This window comes from Mercenaria mercenaria, chromosome 5 (assembly GCF_021730395.1).
Source record: "Mercenaria mercenaria strain notata chromosome 5, MADL_Memer_1, whole genome shotgun sequence".
Classification (NCBI taxonomy): Eukaryota; Metazoa; Mollusca; class Bivalvia; order Venerida; family Veneridae; genus Mercenaria; species Mercenaria mercenaria.
Window position 1 is genome coordinate 92,838,877 of NC_069365.1, and position 19,304 is coordinate 92,858,180.

At 35.9% G+C, this 19,304-nt stretch overlaps 1 protein-coding gene across 2 annotated transcripts in view; it reads right to left on the reverse strand.

Moving 5' to 3' along the window:
* Nucleotides 1-6,422: 6,422 nt before the first annotated feature.
* Nucleotides 6,423-19,304, reverse strand: part of LOC123557961 (uncharacterized) — an 84,909-nt gene continuing 72,027 nt past the window's right edge. For both annotated transcript variants that reach the window (XM_053544344.1, XM_053544343.1), the window contains exons 13-15: nt 16,663-16,845; nt 13,848-13,972; nt 6,423-13,069 (exon numbers count right to left, since the gene is read on the reverse strand). In XM_053544344.1, the coding sequence (XP_053400319.1) occupies nt 12,995-13,069; nt 13,848-13,972; nt 16,663-16,845 (383 nt within the window). In that variant the 3' untranslated portion in view covers nt 6,423-12,994. The remainder of the gene's footprint in view (nt 13,070-13,847; nt 13,973-16,662; nt 16,846-19,304) is intronic.

Consider the following 19,304-nt stretch of genomic DNA (forward strand, 5'->3'; position numbering starts at 1 on the left):
GGTTTCTTGGTCTTAAGACTGATTTGAGCCGTGCCATGAGAAAATCAACATAGTGGGTTTGCGACCAGCATGGATCCAGACCAGCCTGCGCATCCGCGCAGTCTGGTCAGGATCCATGCTGTTCGCTAACGGTTTCTCTAATTGCAGTAGGTTTTAAAAGCGAACAGCATGGATCCTGACCAGACTGCGCGGATGGGCAGGCTGGTCTGGATCCATGCTGGTCGCAAACCCACTATGTTGATTTTCTCATGGCACGGCTCATTTTTAGATAGTCTGATTTTTGAAAAAAATCTATGAGTTGTTGTCACTTTATCGTCAGCATTGACGTTGGTGTTGGTTAAAATATTTGTTTAGGTCCGCCTTTTCTCATAAACCATAAGAGCTACAGCTTTGAAACTTTCCACTACTGTTTGTCATCATTAGGTGATTATGTAGGCCAAGAAACATACATTGTAGTTCTGACATTGTAAAAACTATGAACGTCAAAACTATTGCCTTTTTTGTACTTAAAAAAAATGAGTTTCTTGGTTAAAATTTTTGTTTAGGTCCACCTTTTCTCAAACACTGTAGGAGCTACAGCTTTGAAACACTTTTCTTACATACTTACCAGCAGTTGCAGATGAGCAGTGGCACAGGTAGGCGGTGCTCTTGTTAAATTTTCAGATTCAATTACAAAATGAAAAATAAATAAAATCAGTAAGGCGTAAAAAAAATTCTTTGTTTCCAGAATCCCGACCTACCCTAAATTTTTGACCTGACCCTAGATGTTTTTATGGCATTAGAGAATATTGTTTTCAACTTTTTAATAAAAAGTTGCAAAACTGCACTTTTTCTGCTTTAAACATGGTCAGTGATGTTAGAAATCAACTTACTGATGCTTTAAATGCATAACCCCCTTATTTGTATTCATTTTTTTTTTACACTAAAATAATTTCTCAAAAGTCTCACATAATAAAAAAAAAATCTCCCCCTCCCCCCAAAAAAAAATTTCCGACGTACCTACCCTAATTTTTTTAGCAAGTTACAGGAAACAAAATTTTGTTTTAGGCCCAAGAGAAAAAGTTAAAAATTTGATTTGAAAATCTCAAATGCACCTTCAAAGATTCAATAAACATTATGTCAAGCCATGGTAATCTGTCTGTAATCAGCACCTGTCGCTACGATGTTCAAGATGCTTGCAGCTCGCTGACTTCAACGTTATTGATTGCTTTTGATTTGGTAGATTCTTTTGATTAGCAGACATAAGTAAGTAAAATAAAAGTTTATTTGCTTTTGACCTTGACCAACTGTGTTCTTCAACAGTAATTTTGTATCTGACCAGCTGATAATTAGAGAATTATTTATAAAACTTTATCTGTTAATACTAACTTTTATTTCAAAGATGATGTTTGAACACAAGTAAAATGGTTATTGCATTTAATACATTATTAAAAGTTTCTGTCTGCAATTCCAGACAAACAAAAATGTAAAAGTATTTTGTGCCAGAAACTTGTGTATGGGATCCACTGCCCAATCTACACACACATACCTGTGTCCATCCCAGAACAAGAGCTCCACAAGTGGGGCAATATATGCCCGATGTACTAGATCAGAGGTGAAAGTAAAAGGACCTCGGACATTTTCCTATTCAAATTGCCTATCCGATTAAGGAGAAAGTGACATAGGGCTAGACTTCTGAAATTGCATATTTACAATAGTTGACCATTTCTTGATAAATGCGACTTCATTTTAGAAGTTTATGAACAAAGCTTTGTAGACATTTCTCATTCTCTTTTCTATTAAAATATTAACATAAATCATTTTTACGTTTTAAACATCTTTCCCCCCAGTGACGCAATAAAATATTTCACATGCCTTTGTAAATAATTATTATATATGTATGCTGCAAAAATGGTACTTGGTCACAAGGGGGAAAGTGTTTAAAATTGAAAAAAACCTACGTACAGGGTGTCAGCAAATGAATTTTACATAAATATTTGACACTTATTGCCTGTGTTTCCTAAACCTTACATATCTACAGCTTTATTCATTTTTGTAAATATTTCAAGCACAGAAAACACTAAACTAAATAAATAGCGGACATAGAAAGTGAAGCTAGAAAGCAGACTGATCCTTATAAGTTTATCTTATGAATTTTTCAATCAGACCTGTTACCATTTGACAGTCTAAGTCCGTCGATTGAGTATCATCAGGATTGAGACAACTGCGTCTGTCGTAAGTCAAGAACCAAGCAAGTGGCTTAGACATATTACATATATATGTGTCTTCAACGTTAACATGACAAAGAGATATAGTCGAACTTCTATGGGAATAGTGCCACTTTGGTGCGTTTTTTTTTTACCATTTATAGGACACGAAGCGAACATAGAATGCATTTTAAGAACAACATTTGCTTTTATTTGATCCAGCATCCTATACCCTAACAGAACTAAACCAGACACCATCATCTTAACTGACCCAGTTGCATCCAGAACTAACACTGACACCCATAGAACTAATACTGACTCGCCCAGAACTTACACTGACACCCCCAGAATTAACATCAATTCGCTCACACGTCTGAAACTTATTTTGAAGCAAACCGAAATACTAGTAAGGACCTCAAAGAACTAACACAGACACCCAAAGAATATCTACATAAATGTTGATACTAAGTACATGTAGTGAAGTTCTGTTCCAATGATATACATGTAAAATGCTAAATGTAAGGCATCCCTGAACCCACAATGGAATAGGCAGTCTCCTGCACCACTCCGCTTCAACTGAACAAGAGGACCATGATGGTCCTGAATCGCTCACCTATCCCCACATGACCTAGTGTTGAACTGAGTACGACGTCGTTATTTCTATTATTTGACATAGTGACCTAGTTTTTGAGCACATGTGACCTAGATATCATCAAGATAAAAAATTCTGACCAATTTTCATGAAGATCCATTGAAAAATATGACCTCTAGAGAGGTCACAAGGTTTTTCTATTATTTGACCTAATGACCTAGTTTTTGAAGGCACGTGACCCACTTCTGAATCTGACCTAGATATCATCAAGGTGAACCTTCTCACCAATTTTCATGAAGATCTCATGAAAAATATGGCCTCTAGAGAGGTCACAAGGTTTTTCTATTTTTCGACCTACTGACCTAGTTTTTGACCGCAAGTGACCCAGTTTCGAACTTGACCTAGATATCATCAAGAGGAACATTCTGATGAATTTTCATGAAGATCCATTGAGAAACATGGCCTCTAGAGACGTCACAAGGTTTTTCTATTTTTAGACCTATTTACCTAGTTTTTGACCGCACGTAACCCAGTTTCAAACCTGACCTAGAAATCATCTAGGTGAACATTCTCACCATTTTTCATGAAGATCCATTGAGAAATATGGCCTCTAGAGAGGTCACAAGGTTTTTCTATTTTTAGACCTACTGACCTAGTTTTTGATCGCACATGACCCAGTTTCGAACTTGACCTAGATATCATCAAGGTGAACATTCTGACCAATTTTCATGAAGATTCATTGAGAAATATGGCCTCTAAAGAGATCACAAGGTTTTTCTATTTTTAGACCTACTGACCTAGTTTTTGACCGCACGTGACCCAGTTTCGAACTTGACCTAGATATCATCAAGATGAACATTCTGACCAACTTTCATAAAGATCTCATGAAAAAAGTGACCTCTAGAGTGGTCACAAGCAAAAGTTTACGCACGCACGAACGCACGCACGGACGGACGACGGACGCCACGCGATCACAAAAGCTCACCTTGTCACTTTGTGACAGGTGAGCTAAAAAGGCCAGCTACGCCAATGTATGGCCAGCTACACCACTGCATGTATTCAATAATAATCCTCCACATAATGCCCGGTCAGTATTGTACATGTGTATAAATACAGTATAGCAATAGATGTATAGAAAACAAACAATAGGCTATGATCAATGCATCAGTTATCATGGGCACTCTGGTGGAAATAACTAGAGTACAGTTATGGGACCAAAAGTTTTGTTCCACTTTTATTTTTTCCTTTTCGTTTATTTTTAAAAATGTCAATAAAACTGATAATCTCTATGGTATAAGTTTATTTATTGTGTTAAAATATTTCGTAGTAGACATACCTTAAATGCCAATGCTTATTTTAACTAAAAATACACATTTTAAATTTTTCAAAAATATGACCCTTCGTTACAAACTGTTCGAATTTCAAGAAAACGAATACTAGAGCTATCACTAAAGGTGATGAATGTACCCCCCGCATGCACTGACATAGTACATTGCAATTTGACGCACACAAGATTGCATAATTATGTGGACTGTATGTATACAGTATAGTAACAAAAAACAAAGTCCCATAACTATGCAGAATATTTATCTAAAAGAATGTAACATGCACCATGCACAACAAGGGTTGGTACTGATCACTTGTGTGAAGTTTGATTAAATTGTGTGCAAGGGTTTGGTAGATTAGGCACGCACAAGATTGCATATGCAGACTGTATGTACATAGTATGTTTACAAGAAACAAAGTCCCATAACTCTGCATTTTTGTCGCAGAAAGAACCTAACATGCCCCATGCACAACTACTGTTGTTACTGATCACTTGTGTGAAGTTTCATTAAATTGTGTCAGGGGATGAGGAGAGATGGTGAGCACAAGATTGTGTCATGTATATAGTATAGTAACAAAAAAACAAGTCCCATAACTCTGCAAATTTTTTTTCTGAAAGAACCTAACATGCCCCATGCACAACTACTGTTGTTACTGATCACTTGTGTGAAGTTTCATTACATTGTGTCAAGGGGATGAGGAGAGATGGTGCGCACAAGATTGTGTCTATGTATATAGTATAGTAACAAAAAAACAAAGTCCCATCACTCTGCAAATTTTTTTTCTAAAAGAACCTAACATGCCCCATGCACAACTACTGTTGGTACTGATCACTTGTGTGAAGTTTCATTAAATTGTGTCAAGGGGATGAGGAGAGATGGTGCGCACAAGATTGTGTCTATGTATATAGTATACTATGTATATAGTATAGTAACAAAAAAACGAAGTCCCATAACTCTGCAAATTTTTTTTCTAAAAGAACCTAACATGCCCCATGCACAACTACTGTTGGTACTGATCACTTGTGTAAAGTTTCATTAAATTCTGTCAAGGGGATAAGGAGAGATTGTGCACACAAGATTGCGTCTATGGACAGACAGACAACCTGAAACCAGTATACACCCCCCTTACAACTTTGTTGTCGGGGGATACAATGAAATAAAACTATTTTTGTGACAGTTTGATAGGAATAGAACATATTTATCAGTATTTGAAGTTATTTTATAAAACTATCAGCTATTGAAGTCAAGAAATAGCATTGAACTGAGGGCAAAATCCCTAGCATGATGTCCGATGTCCTTCAAAGAATTTTTCTTGTGTGTGGGGGCATGGCACGGCAGTAGTAATGGAATACATAGGCACAAGAATGTGAACAGGGTGGGCGCTGAGTAATTGTAGATAATCCAACCTCATCACCATCCAAGTTTGAAGTCGATATCTTGAATAGTTCTAAAGTTGTGCTCTGGACATAAAATGCAAAGAAGAGATTTGACCCGTTAGTGACCTTGACCAAGACTATACACATTAATTCATCCCTACCTACCGATATGCCAAGTTTGAAGTCAATATCTTGAATGGTTATCAAGTTATGCAATGCACACAAAATATGAGAAACAGATATGACCTTGCTGTGACCTGGTTCATGCATTCTGCACATCATCTCATTATTACCTGCCTATATGCAATAAACAGTTATCAAGTTATGCTCCGCATACAAAATATAGGGTCAAATTTGACCTTTAAGCTCCATTTGTGACCTTGATCTTTGACCTACCAACCTGGTTCTGGTCCACTGCCCATCGTCTTATTGCCATCTACCAATATGCCAAGTTTCAAGTCAATACCTTGAATGGTTATCGAGCTATGCTCCGAACACAAGTATGACAGACGAACCAATGGCAAAACACACGTGGAGGGTTATGGGAGGCAGGGGGTATGGTTGCCCAAACCGTGTCCAGCTTAACAAAATTGAGTGTCATGCACATCTTCTCTTCATGGTTATCAGGGTGTATGAAGTTTTAAATGGAATCTATTTGTAATTTTGTAAGAGGACTCCCATGTACCCTGCTAAATTTTGTGGATATAAAATGAATTCTTTTTAATTTTCTTTATACTGAAGGGAAATCTTTTAAAGGGAGGTAATTAGAAATACCATAATAATAGATCCAGTCCTAGAATATAATCAACGCTTGTTTTTATACATAATTTTAGCAGCACATTTAAAGCTTTTGGTCTTTAAGGTAAATAATGTGCAAGCAGTTCAGAAAATGTGTGTATACTGAATCTTATTTTGAAGAGAAAAATAAAACACAGACCAGTTTGACTAATTTATAAATTTACTTTAACGTGAAATGACATCTATCTATGTATATGATTACATACAAAATGAATTTTATACATTAAACTGTACATGGTTCTTAAAAATATGTTCTGAACACATATAGAACAACAAAAACATTCAAACAGCTACAGCATGTACGTAAAAAACTCAGTCAGATTCAAATGATAGTTATGTGATGTTAGATGTCCATCAGGGTCAAAGGTTATAAAACATAGGAGTTTTCAGACCAGTCTAAGAATGCTGAGATGTCATTGGTCAATTTCTAGACTGATCTCACAATCAACCAATCAGATGCTAGAGATTTGAGACTGGTCTCCTAATTCAAATTTTATATCCCTGGGCCCAGTGCTTGTAGAATTTTCAGAACTTTTACAGACATACAATTGTACCATTGTAAATACAACTTTTTAATGTCTTGGTAGTTAGGATTTTTAACGATCCTCATACCAGAATGTAAGAATACCTTCAAAGAAATCTTGTTTGCATCTTGGTAGAGGAACTTCTACAAAACCTTCACAATTTTATTCAAAATAGCTATATTTCAGCTGAAACCAATTTAGGCAATGTTTGGAAAATAAAAAACGTAAGCATCTAAACAATAAAACGTAAAATGAAATAAAGCCTAAAACAGACATGAAATAAAATCTCTATGCTTTTAAGTCTAAAAGTCTAGCTGTTTATACAATACAAAAAATACTGAAGGACAACACAGACTGGTTTTCTATAAAGTCGATCTAAGACAAACATGGGAACATTTTTTTCTTTTGAAAAGCTACAATAAATTTTCGGCTGGGAAAAGTAGAAAATTTCTGTGACTTTAACAAGATAAATGGCCCCATAATAGCTTTATTCTGTTTTCCTGCTCCACCACTAACTCGTTTTCTGCAAGTAATTACCAACTTATCCACATAAATTAGAGATTCCCTGCTTGAATGAGAGGTGGAGGAGGAGTGACTTGATTTACTGTCTTCAATCAAATTATAATGAAGATTATTTGCCTTGCCTGCAAGGGTTCAAATCTCCATAATGAGTAACTGTAGGTGCAAGAATATATAATTCTGGAGACCAGTCTCAAAATGCTGCTTTGCTATTGGTCAGTTTTTAAAATGTGCCAATCAAGTGCTGTAATTTGAGACTGGTCTCCACAACTATGGTATATAACATCTGTTTATAACCTTAGTCCCTAGCTAGCAACACTGTATTTAGCTCCCAGTATACTCACTCGAGTATATCATAACTAGTTTGTTAACTGGCCAACCATGAATATTGTATGAATACAATTTAACCGGGAACTATTTATCAGAGTAGTACAAACAAGGATTTTGCCTAGCATTAAAAGTACCAGAGTGGAAGAGGCATATGTGATATCTGCTGTTCTAGGAACCACATTTTTCACTAGCAGCAGTAGTAGTTATGGCAGAATACATGGTTTGTGACCTACAGATAATAAAGTTATAGCAGGACCCAATCTTGTCTGACGGAAATATTAACAGGGTACAAACCATAAGTCCCCTCTGGTGAATCAAGGGTTGTATATATTTGCTTCAGACCTTGTACTGAAACAATTATAGATTTAAGGAGTAAAAATAAGTAATGTTCAATAAAATGATTTCACTAAATCGGTACAAAAATTTGATCATTTAAATTCAATTTGTACTTCATGAAGAAAAACATTCTTCCAAATTCTGGGTCCTGCCCAGTAAATTACTGAAAATTCTTATCAAAATTCTATCAAAAATATAAAACAAGAGCACCGCCTTGCGGGTGCTGACGCTCATCTGATTTTTTTTGTGTAATAGAAATATTGTCCTACCCATGATTTTCTAAGTCTAAAAAGGGCCATCATTCTTGCAAAAAGCAGGATAGAGTTATGTTTCTTGATGTACAGTGTCCACTTATGATGGTGAAAAACTGTTGCAAGTTTTAAAGCAATAGCTTTGATAGTTTATGAGAAAAGTTGACTTAAACATAATACTCAACCAAGAAAATGATTTTCTAAGTCCAAAAGGGGCAATAATTATTGCAAAAAGCAGGATGGAGTTATGTTGCTTGATGTACAGGGTCAGCTTATGATGGTGAACAAGTGTTGCAAGTTTCAAAGCAATAGCTTTGATAGTTTAAGAGAAAAAGTTGACCTAAACATAAAACTTAACCAAGAAATCTGATATTTTCTAAGTCCAAAAGGGGCCATAAATCTTGCAAAAAGCAGGACAGAGTTATGTCTCTTGCTGTACAGGGTCAACTTATGATGGTGAACAAGTGTTGCAAGTTTTAAAGCAATAGCTTTGATAGTTTTGGATAAAAGCTGACCTAAACATAAAACTTAACCAAGAAAACTGATTTTCTAAGTCCAAAAGGGGCAATAAATCTTGCAAAAAGGAAGATGGAGTTATGTTTCTTGATGTACAGGGTCTGCTAATGATGGTGAACAAGTATTCCAAGTTTCAAAGCAATAGCTTTGATAGTTTAGGAGAAAAGTTGACCTAAACATAAAACTTAACCAAGAAATCTGATATTTTCTAAGTACAAAAGGGGCCATAAATCTTGCAAAAAGCAAGATGGAGTTATGTTTCTTGCTATACAGGGTCAGCTTATGATGGTGAACAAGTATTCCAAGTTTCAAAGCAATAGCTTTGATAGTTTAGGAGAAAAGCTGACCTAAACATAAAACTTAACCAGGCAACGCCGACGCCGACGCCGATGCCGACAACCGCTCAAGTGATGACAATAACTCATCATTTTTTTTCAAAAAATCAGATGAGCTAAAAAAAGATAAACCATATTTTTTCATTTCAAATATATATGCAAACGGTTTTTTCCCCCACCTTTTCTTAGTTACTTTAATATTCAGTTTCCACTGTTTAAGCAGATATTTTTCCTTTTTTGCATGAAGTGCAGATATATATTACTGTATAAAAGAAAATGCAGAAATATTAAATTCAACAAGAGGGTCATGATGACCCTGAATCACTCACCTGAGTAATATAAGCCACAAGTTTCAAATGGCAAACTGATGCTAAAATATTAGAAATAGGTCAGTAGGTCAAATTCATGGTTACTGAAAGTCAGTTTTAAGTTCGGTATGTAAAACTGTGCATGTCATCCAAATTTAAAGGCTGCATCTTTGAAATTAAGGAAAGTAGGTCAAGGTCACAGCAATCACTTGGATACATCAGGTAAATATAATTAAACAGTCTAGGAAATATGATCTGATAATTTTGTAGTATTTTTTCCTATATAACTCATATAACAAGTGACCCCCAGTGTGGGGCCTCTTTTTACCCCAGGGGCATAATTTGAATAATTCTGTTAGAGGTCCATTAGGCAATGCTACATACCAAATATCAAAAGCCTAGGCCTTTCAGTTTCAGACCAGAAGATTTTTTAAAGTTTTCTCCTATATAAGTCTATGTAAAACTTTGGATCCCCGGATGGGGCCTCTTTTCACCCCCAGTGGCACAATTTGAACAAATGTCATAGAGGACCACAAGGCAATGCTACATACAAAATATCAAACGCTTAGGTCTTGTAGTTTCAGACAAGAAGATTTTTAAAGTTTTACCTATATAAGTCTATCTAAAACTTGGGACCCCGGGGGCGGGGCCTCTTTTCATCCCAGGGGCACAATTTGAACAATTTTCATAGAGGACCATTAGATGATGTCACAAGCCAAATATCAAAGCTCTACGCCTAGCAGTTTTGAACAAGAAATTTATTCAAGTTTTTCCTTTCGGTTGCCATGGCAACCAGAGTTCTGCATGGAATGAAATTCTTTTAACAATTTTGAAAGGGGACCACCCATGGATCATTCCTGTGAAGTTTGGTGTAATTCTGCCCAGTGGTTTTCAAGAAGAAGATTTTTTTAGAAAATGTTGACGGACACACGACGGACATTGACTGGTCACAAAAGCTCACCAAGAGCCTTTGGTTCAGGTGAGCTAAAAATAAACCTTACCAAAACCATGGGCCAACCTCTGTACAGAAGAAAAAAGTCTGACAGACAAAACACACTGTTTACATTGAACAAACTAGCAGAAAGAAATCATAATTACATTAAGACAAGTAAGTCTTACAGCACAAAGTGCAATGGGGTTCCACTGAAACATTGGCAACTTAAATACATGTAAGTAAAACAGCAGTGTCCTCAATGAATTTTTATTTCAGACTTCCATCAGTACAGTTTTCCATCAAAATTCTTGAAAGCATCGATGGACAAGAAAAATGACGTCAATGGAAAAAAATGTCTAAATGTTGAATAAATTATTCCGAAATATGATGATGAACACTTGAGAAAAAAAAATATCAGTGAACAGTTCTCCCGTTACAGGTGTGATATATGTGAAGTTAACCAGCTAGCTGTGATGCTAGCTGTGAGGTAATCTTAACAAATATTGCCTGAAATAACATATTTTTTTCACAGTAACCTTTCCAGGGGAGATTTTTTGAAATAGAGAGTTCAATCTATCAGAAGTATTTTCTCTAAGTGACACAAGATATGACACCTACTCACACCAATATGAGATCACAGTGTGCTGACATGTAGAATATTTCAACTTTTTCCTTAGAAATAGTTACATACATGTATTGATATTTTAATGCACTACTATTCCATTTCACAAAATTTAATATACATATTTTCCTCATAGTTCATGTGAACTGGGAAAAAAATCTTCAATAAAAAAAATTGAAATGGTTGGCAACAAACTGATACACATGCCCTTTTATGCTTGAGTTGTCAAGGTGAGTGATAGTACAACAAAATGGATCAAATACTATAAAATTTCCATGATTATGGATATGTGTGAAGCTTATCAACGTATCACCTCTATTATTACTGTAATTCATCTTAATTACTCTGAATATTAAACTTTTGTTTCACCAAATACACACATACTGAACATGTTGAACTTATCACAATTATTGTACCAATATATTTCTGATGTTACCAAGCCGATTTTGCCTGTGTCACGAACATCGTAATCTACTTTTATTAAACAAATGACAACAGAAAAATTCAATGCCCTCCTTTGTGCTTAAAACATTCATAGTTATTAATAAAATAACTGTATTTCTACTAGACTTTCTTAAGACGAGGTGCAGGCAAAATCAACCTTTTGGGTAAAGGTCATGGACCTGTATTCTACTGAGCTGGGAACCAAACTATTTTTCTATGTTTCTGTACCAAAAGGTCATGGACCTGTATTCTACTGAGCTGGGAACCAAACTATTTTTCTATGTTTCTGTACCAAAAGGTCATGGACCTGTATTCTACTGAGCTGGGAACCAAACTATTTTTCTATGTTTCTGTACCAAAAGGTCATGGAACTGTATTCTACTGAGCTTGGAACCAAACTATTTTTCTATGTTTCTGTACAGTTTATTAAAAACTGTCAGCTGGGAAAGCCAATATACATTAACAACTGAATACATCTTAAAATCTACAACATATTTTATACAATGCTGCATTATAAAAACTGCCCACTGATCCAGCCATTCTACTTATCGAACTCGGGACCCAGCGATCCGTAGAGCTGAGCTCTCCCTATTGAGCTAAGCTTGCCGGCTCCGTTCATTTATGTACCCTCCATATGTAAAGTTAGCATTCTTCAGACACAACAGAAAATTAACCAGAGAATGCCAAAGTCTCATACAGAGTATTCATAAACAACAGGGAATTACCCAATGTCATTATGGGTATACCTCCTTAACCCTTACCCTGCTAAATTCTTACATCTTTCAATTTGGACAGTACCATTAAATGTTAAAAGGGGTGCTTACCAAAAAGATACTGACTGAATGGCAAACAGTGCAGATCATGATCTGCACTGGTTGCAAAGGCAGAATCAATTATTTCCAGCATGATAAGGGTTAAATTCTTAAACAAATCTGTAAAAGTGTATAATATTTATAAAACACAGCCCTTACACAGGTTTATTCACTTGGTTTTGTAAGTCTTACATTAGCATCAGGCAGCATGATATGCTCCTTAAACACTCTCTCTACGACCATTTGTTTCAAATACGTGCACATTTTTTTTTTTCCTACATGACTTTGTTCTTTGCACAGTCAGTTTTATCAAGACTGTTTCTATGTTCGATGTACAATGTGTAACTTTCAAAATGCACATAATGTGATATAATTTCGAGTACATGATTTGAATTTGTTCAACCTGCTAAAACTCCTGAATCAACATTTTGGCTTCTTCCATATCTCGCAGCAACCTTTCTGGAAGAATGTCTCCATCTGACATCCTTCTGTACCAATTTCTTTTCACAGTTGAGTGTAAGAAACATCAACATTGAGACAAGTGTCACTAACCAACATCATTGTTGTTCAAGATTGGTCTTCTTTCACAAGTTACCATATTTGATTTAATAAAAAGCCCTGAATTAACCTCGTTTCCAATTCTTCCTACATTCTGTTTTATAAATCACTGTCTATATCATGTACAGACACTCGAAACTTTTCTTTAAACACTTTCCAATCATCTGTCTTAAAATCTCAAGTCATTCACTTTATTTAACCAACAATTGTTTTCGTTACACTGCCTCAGTTGCTAGCAGCCCGGAACACAGCAGAAATGTCACTCTCTCCATACCCTAACCGTCTTGCTTTCTTGTACAGCTGAAAAAGCAACGAACAATATATACAGGAACCTCAAAAACACCTGCCTGTCTGCAGCAATATCTTCCATTTCCTGCAGATGTTAGTAATTACATAACTACTTCTTTTTTAGCAAAAAAGATATAGGGAAGATGTTTATCAAAACCTTTCTTTTTTGAGTGTGTGTGTGGCGGGGACAAAAAAACATTGCATGAAGGATTTGATGTGACTAACTACACCTATAGGGCTACAAGGAGCCAATGCACACCCGTTCAAATTGGTTTTATTTATCCCATTTCTACTTCACATGTAATTTCAATGTATCTTAAGTAGCCAGATAGTGCTGCTTTCTTGAATGGCTGCTGGGTTTGACTGTACAACATGCTTCTACTGGGATACTCAATACTTTTGAAAACACAGCTTTTTTTACTGTTTCCAATACTTTGCATGTTTAAAAGGAAAGTTATTTTAGGTCTGCCTAGCAAAGAGATGGGTTTTGCAGGATCTTTGTTACTTGCTAAAACATTGATTTTCAGCAGACAGGATGTATACTGTGCAATCCCAAATATTCGTGAGGATCTTATTTTCATGTTTTCATTAATCCACAAAATTAAATCCTAAGAGCATAACTACAGAATTCAAATTAATCTTCAAAGTTGAAATACAAGAATTCATATCACGAAGAGAAAGACCTTTTTGCCAAAACCATGAAAATTTCATGCCAACAAATCAAATAAATTATACAGTAATGTTCTACATGAGAGCATGCAATATGGAGATAATTTCCACATGTATATACCTCATTGGCAGCAGCAGCTATATATAGAGGTTGTTCTACTTTGTCTCCTAACTGTAATGCTAATCTGAGATCCTTTTGTTGATGTTGTAATGGAAAATGTGGGTCGTACTTCTGGTTTAATATTGCTGAAAAAAATTAACAAGAGGACCATGATGGTCCTGAATCGCTCACCTATCTCCACATGACCCAGTGTTGAACTAAGTATGACGTCGTTATTTCTATTATTTGACATGGTGACCTAGTTTTTGAGCACATGTGACCTAGATATCATCAAGATAAAAAATTCTGACCAATTTTCATGAAGATCCATTGAAAAATATGGCCTCTAGAGAGGTCACAAGGTTTTTCTATTATTTGACCTAATGACCTTTTTTTGAAGGCACGTGACCCACTTTTAAACTTGACCTAGATATCATCAAGGTGAACATTCTCACCAATTTTCATGAAGATCTCATGAAAAATATGGCCTCTAGAGAGGTCACAAGGTTTTTCTATTATTTGACCTAATGACCTTTTTTTGAAGGCACGTGACCCACTTTTAAACTTGACCTAGATATCATCAAGAAGAACATTCTCAACAGTTTTCATGAAGATCCATTGAGAAATATGGCCTCTAGAGAGGTCACAAGGTTTTTCTATTTTCAGACCTACTGACCTAGTTTTTGACCCCACGTGACCCAGTTTCGAACCTGGCCTAGATATCATCAAGGTGAACATTCTGACCAATATTCATGAAGATCTCATGAAAAATATGGCCTCTAGAGAGGTCACAAGGTTTTTCTATTTTTAGATCTACTGACCTAGTTCTTAACCCCACGTGACCCAGTTTTGAACTTGATCTAGATATCATCAAGGTAAACATTCTGACCAATTTTCCTGAAGATACATTGAAAAATATGGCCTCTAGAGAGGTCACAAGGTTTTTCTATTTTTAGACCTACTGACCTAGTTTTTGACCGCACGTGACCCAGTTTCGAACTTGACCTAGATATCATCAAGGTGAACATTCTGACCAATATTCATGAAGATCTCATGAAAAATATGGCCTCAAGAGAGGTCACAAGGTTTTTCTATTTTTAGATCTACTGACCTAGTTTTTAACCCCACATGACCCAGTTTCGAACTTGACCTAGATATCATCAAGCTGAACATTCTGACCAAATTTCATGAAGATCCATTGAGAAATATGGCCTCTAGAGAGGTCACAAGGTTTTTCTATTTTTAGACCTAATGACCTAGTTTTTGACCCCACGTGACCCAGTTTCGAACTTGACCTAGATATCATCAAGGTGAACATTCTGACCAATATTCATGAAGATCTCATGAAAAATATGGCCTCAAGAGAGGTCACAAGGTTTTTCTATTTTTAGACCTACTGACCTAGTTTTTGACCCCACGTGACCCAGTTTCGAACTTGACCTAGATACCATCAAGGTGAACATTCTGACCAATTTTCATGAAGATCTTGTGAAATATATGGCCTCTAGAGAGGTCACAAGGTTTTTCTATTTTTAGACCTACTGACCTAGTTTTTGATGGCACGTGACCCAGTTTCGAACTTGACCTACATATCATCAAGGTGACTATTCTGACCAACTTTCATAAAGATCCCATGAAAAATGTGACCTCTAGAGTGGTCACAAGCAAAAGTTTACGGACGCACGGATGGACGGACGGACGGACGACGGACGACGCGCGATCACAAAAGCTCACCTTGTCACTTTGTGACAGGTGAGCTAAAAACACAATGAAATAATATAAACTGAATAAACTGCATAAACTTTAAACTTTTCAATCAAGGCAAATCTGTCAACAACATCATTTTCACATTCTGTTGGCTTGACAAGGATTTTCACTATAACTTGACAGTATTTCAATTGTGGAATGATTATAAAATAGCCTAACAATAACATCTGCTGCGGAGCAGGATCGTCAGTTTGCTCCTGTTACTTGCCTAACCCTAAACCTACTTAGTTTCAACTACTCTACTGTATCTCATTCCTGAAGAAAGGGTTGTAGGGTATTTGAATCTCTCTCAGGCCATTTCCTGTTTACAATTTCAACCAAATATTATATAATTATGTGACATTTAAATCTGACCGTTGTACTGAAAGGCGATAATCAAAACCATACAAGCTTTTTTTATTTGTTTGCAGTCTTTAATCCATCTATTCTCTTACCCTTATTTTTGTGGTTTTTTTGGTTTTATATTAAGGTAGTGGGCCTGAAATGACATATGGCACTTTCAGTGTGATTATGTATTTTGTCCGGCAATTTGGTCCACTCGAATGTAGTCCCTGACACTATATAGTTCAATTTTTAGGGGGGGGGGGGGGGGGAAGTAAAAAAAACAAAAAAAAAAAACAAACACTTTCATGCTAGGTATTGCTTTTATTTTCAATTTGATGTGTAATCATACCCTTATAGAGTATTTTAGAAGAGGTCAGATATATGAAAGTTGGTAATATGTAGTTTAAGGATGTTGCTTAGTGACAGCTGAGGATGCTAGGAAAGTTTGCGGAAGAATACAATAGTGATGTCATTCAAAGTTAGCCAGTGCTCTTGCATTATGGTCGACATGTTGTTTTTTGTGTTTTCAATAGCATCTGGATTGTTTTATACAAGGAACATGGTCTGGCAACAAGTGAAAGAATGGACAAGTGAAAGAATGGAAAAGTAAAACAAAACACTGTAGACTTGGACAATTTAATATGACTCAAAGAAGAAATGTATTTAATACCGTCATACCTAAACCACAAAATTTTATGCCCAACAAATTAACTGAGTTCACAGCATTGCATATGCACAGTCTTACCTTGACTTTTATGTATAACAGTTGGACAACGAAGTGAGCCTAGACTAAGAACTTCCGCCACATCTTCAAGGTCAAGGCCGACCTTCTCTGCCATTGCCATGCCTTCTGATAGACTAGCTACCACAGAACCCATCACCATGTTTATAATGAGCTTCATTCTAGTTGCTGCCCCAGGATCAGACCCTACAGTGTCAAAACATAAATATACATGAAGTTAACAAAATATTTAGTAAGGTAGTCTTGATTTTGTTGGGACTATTAAGAGGACCATGTGAAAAGGCGAGTTTAGATCCCAGACCTACCCGGGATCCCATTTGATAAGAGCTTTGTAAATCTTCAACTGTTCCAAGCAAGATGCCATCTACTTGTGTAGTGATAGCTGTACCCATATGCTTAACGTGTAAAAAATAATGTCCACATTAACCTGTCCAAGCCTTCCTCCAGAAAAAATGCAAGAAACTTTTCATATAATCTTAAACAAAACCTCTGTTTTCAACTAATTTAGGTGTGTAACAAAATATGCACCAGTAATCAAAATCCTGTTAACAAGCTTCTGACCAGTACTGGTACTCAAAATAGTGACAATGTGATTTGTTAAATCATGACAGTTCCAACATTTCAGGTGACTTGAATCACATCTGCATTAACAAGAGCTGTCAGTGGACAGCGCGTTTGACTATTCTCAGTGCTTGATAGTATAATATAAGCTATGAGTAAAACTATAACATTACAATAAGCATATTCCAAGTCGAAAAGGGGCCATAATTAAGTCAAAATGCTTGATAGAGTTGCCTCCTCCTTTTTACAGACTAGGGTCATGATGGTTAACAAGTATGCAAAATATCAAAGCAATATCTCATTGGAGTTTGAAAATATTTGGGGTGGTACGCAAACTTCAACATTTATTCTATGTCTTAAAGGGACCATAATTCAGTCAAAATTCTTGATAGAGTTGCCTCCTCCTTTTTACAGACTGGGGTCATAATGGTAAACAAGTATGCAAAATATCAAAGCAGTATCTCATTGGACTTTGAAAATATTTGGGGTGGTACGCAAACTATAACATTTATTCCAAGTCAAAAAGGGGCCATAATTCTTGCAAAAAGCAGGATGGAGTTATGTTTCTTTATGTACATAGTCAGCTTATGATGCTGAACAACTGCTGCAAGTTTCAAAACAATAGCTTGAATAGTTTAGGGGAAAAGCTGACCTAAACATAAAACTTAACCAATAAATCTGATATTTTCTATGTCCAAAAGGGGCCATAAGTCTTGCAAAGAGCAGGACAGAGTTATGTTTCTTGCTGTACATGGTCAGCTTATGATGGTGAACAAGTGTTGCAAGTTTTAAAGCAATAGCTTTGATAGTTTATGAGAAAAGCTGACAAACATATTACTCAACCAAGAAAACTTATTTTCTAAGTCCAAAAGGAGAATAATTCTTGAAAAAAAGCAGGATGGAGTTATGTTTCTTGATGTATAGGGTCAGCTTATGATGGTAAACAAGTGTTGCAAGTTTCAAAGCAATAGCTTTGATAGTTTAGGAGAAAAGCTGACCTAAACATAAAACTTAACCAAGAAATCTGATATTTTCTAAGTCCAAAAAGGGCCATAAATCTTGCAAAAAGCAAGATGGAGTTACGTTTCTTGCTGTACAGGGTCAGCTTATGATGGTGAACAAGTGTTGCAAGTTTTAAAGCAATAGCTTTGATAGTTTAGGAGAAAAGCTGACCTAAACAAAACTTAACCAAGAAAACTGATTTTCTAAGTCCAAAAGGGGCAATAAATATGTTTCTTGCTGTACAGGGTCAGCTTATGATGGTGAACAAGTGTTGCAAGTTTCAAGGCAATAGATTTGATAGTTTAGGAGAAAAGCTGACCAAAACATAAAACTAAACCAGGCAACGCCAACACAGATCAAGTGATGACAATAACTCATCATTTTTTTTCCAAAAATCAGATGAGCTAAAATGTAAAACAAGAAACGCGGCAATGCCACGAAACCAGGTTTTCAACACTTTTCATAAGAATAAAAAAGTATACTGAATCACAGTGCACCACTTTAAAGCACAACCCTAACCCTAACCCAAAACCCTAACCTAACCCTATTTTTAGTAACAATGACCTTGACCTTGATCCCAGAAACCCCAAAATCAATCCCAAGCTATAACTTTATATAAGTTTTCTATTCACCAAGTTTCATCATGATAGCTCATTCCTAAGTTAAGTTATTGACCGGAAACCCTTTTTCTATTTTAAGTAACAGTGACCTTGACCTTGACCCCAGAAACCCCAAAATCAATCCCAGCCTTTGTCTTGATATAAGCTACATACATACCAAGTTTTATTCAAATATCTTTACCGAAACAAAAGTTATTGACCGGAAACACCAGTCTGACGCCGCCGCCCGCCCGCCCACCTGACCAACGACATACCCCAATCTAATTAACATTGAGAAACTGTTGTAACTTGTAACTAGAGGGATTATAATAGAGTAATACTATTAAACATTTTCTTTTTTAGTTAACTTTAACTTAAATTTATTCTTATTTGTCCTTTTTCATTTATTCACAAACTGTCTTTGTGATTAACAAATGGAGCTGAAAATGTATTGGGATGTATCACATATAAACTGAGACACAT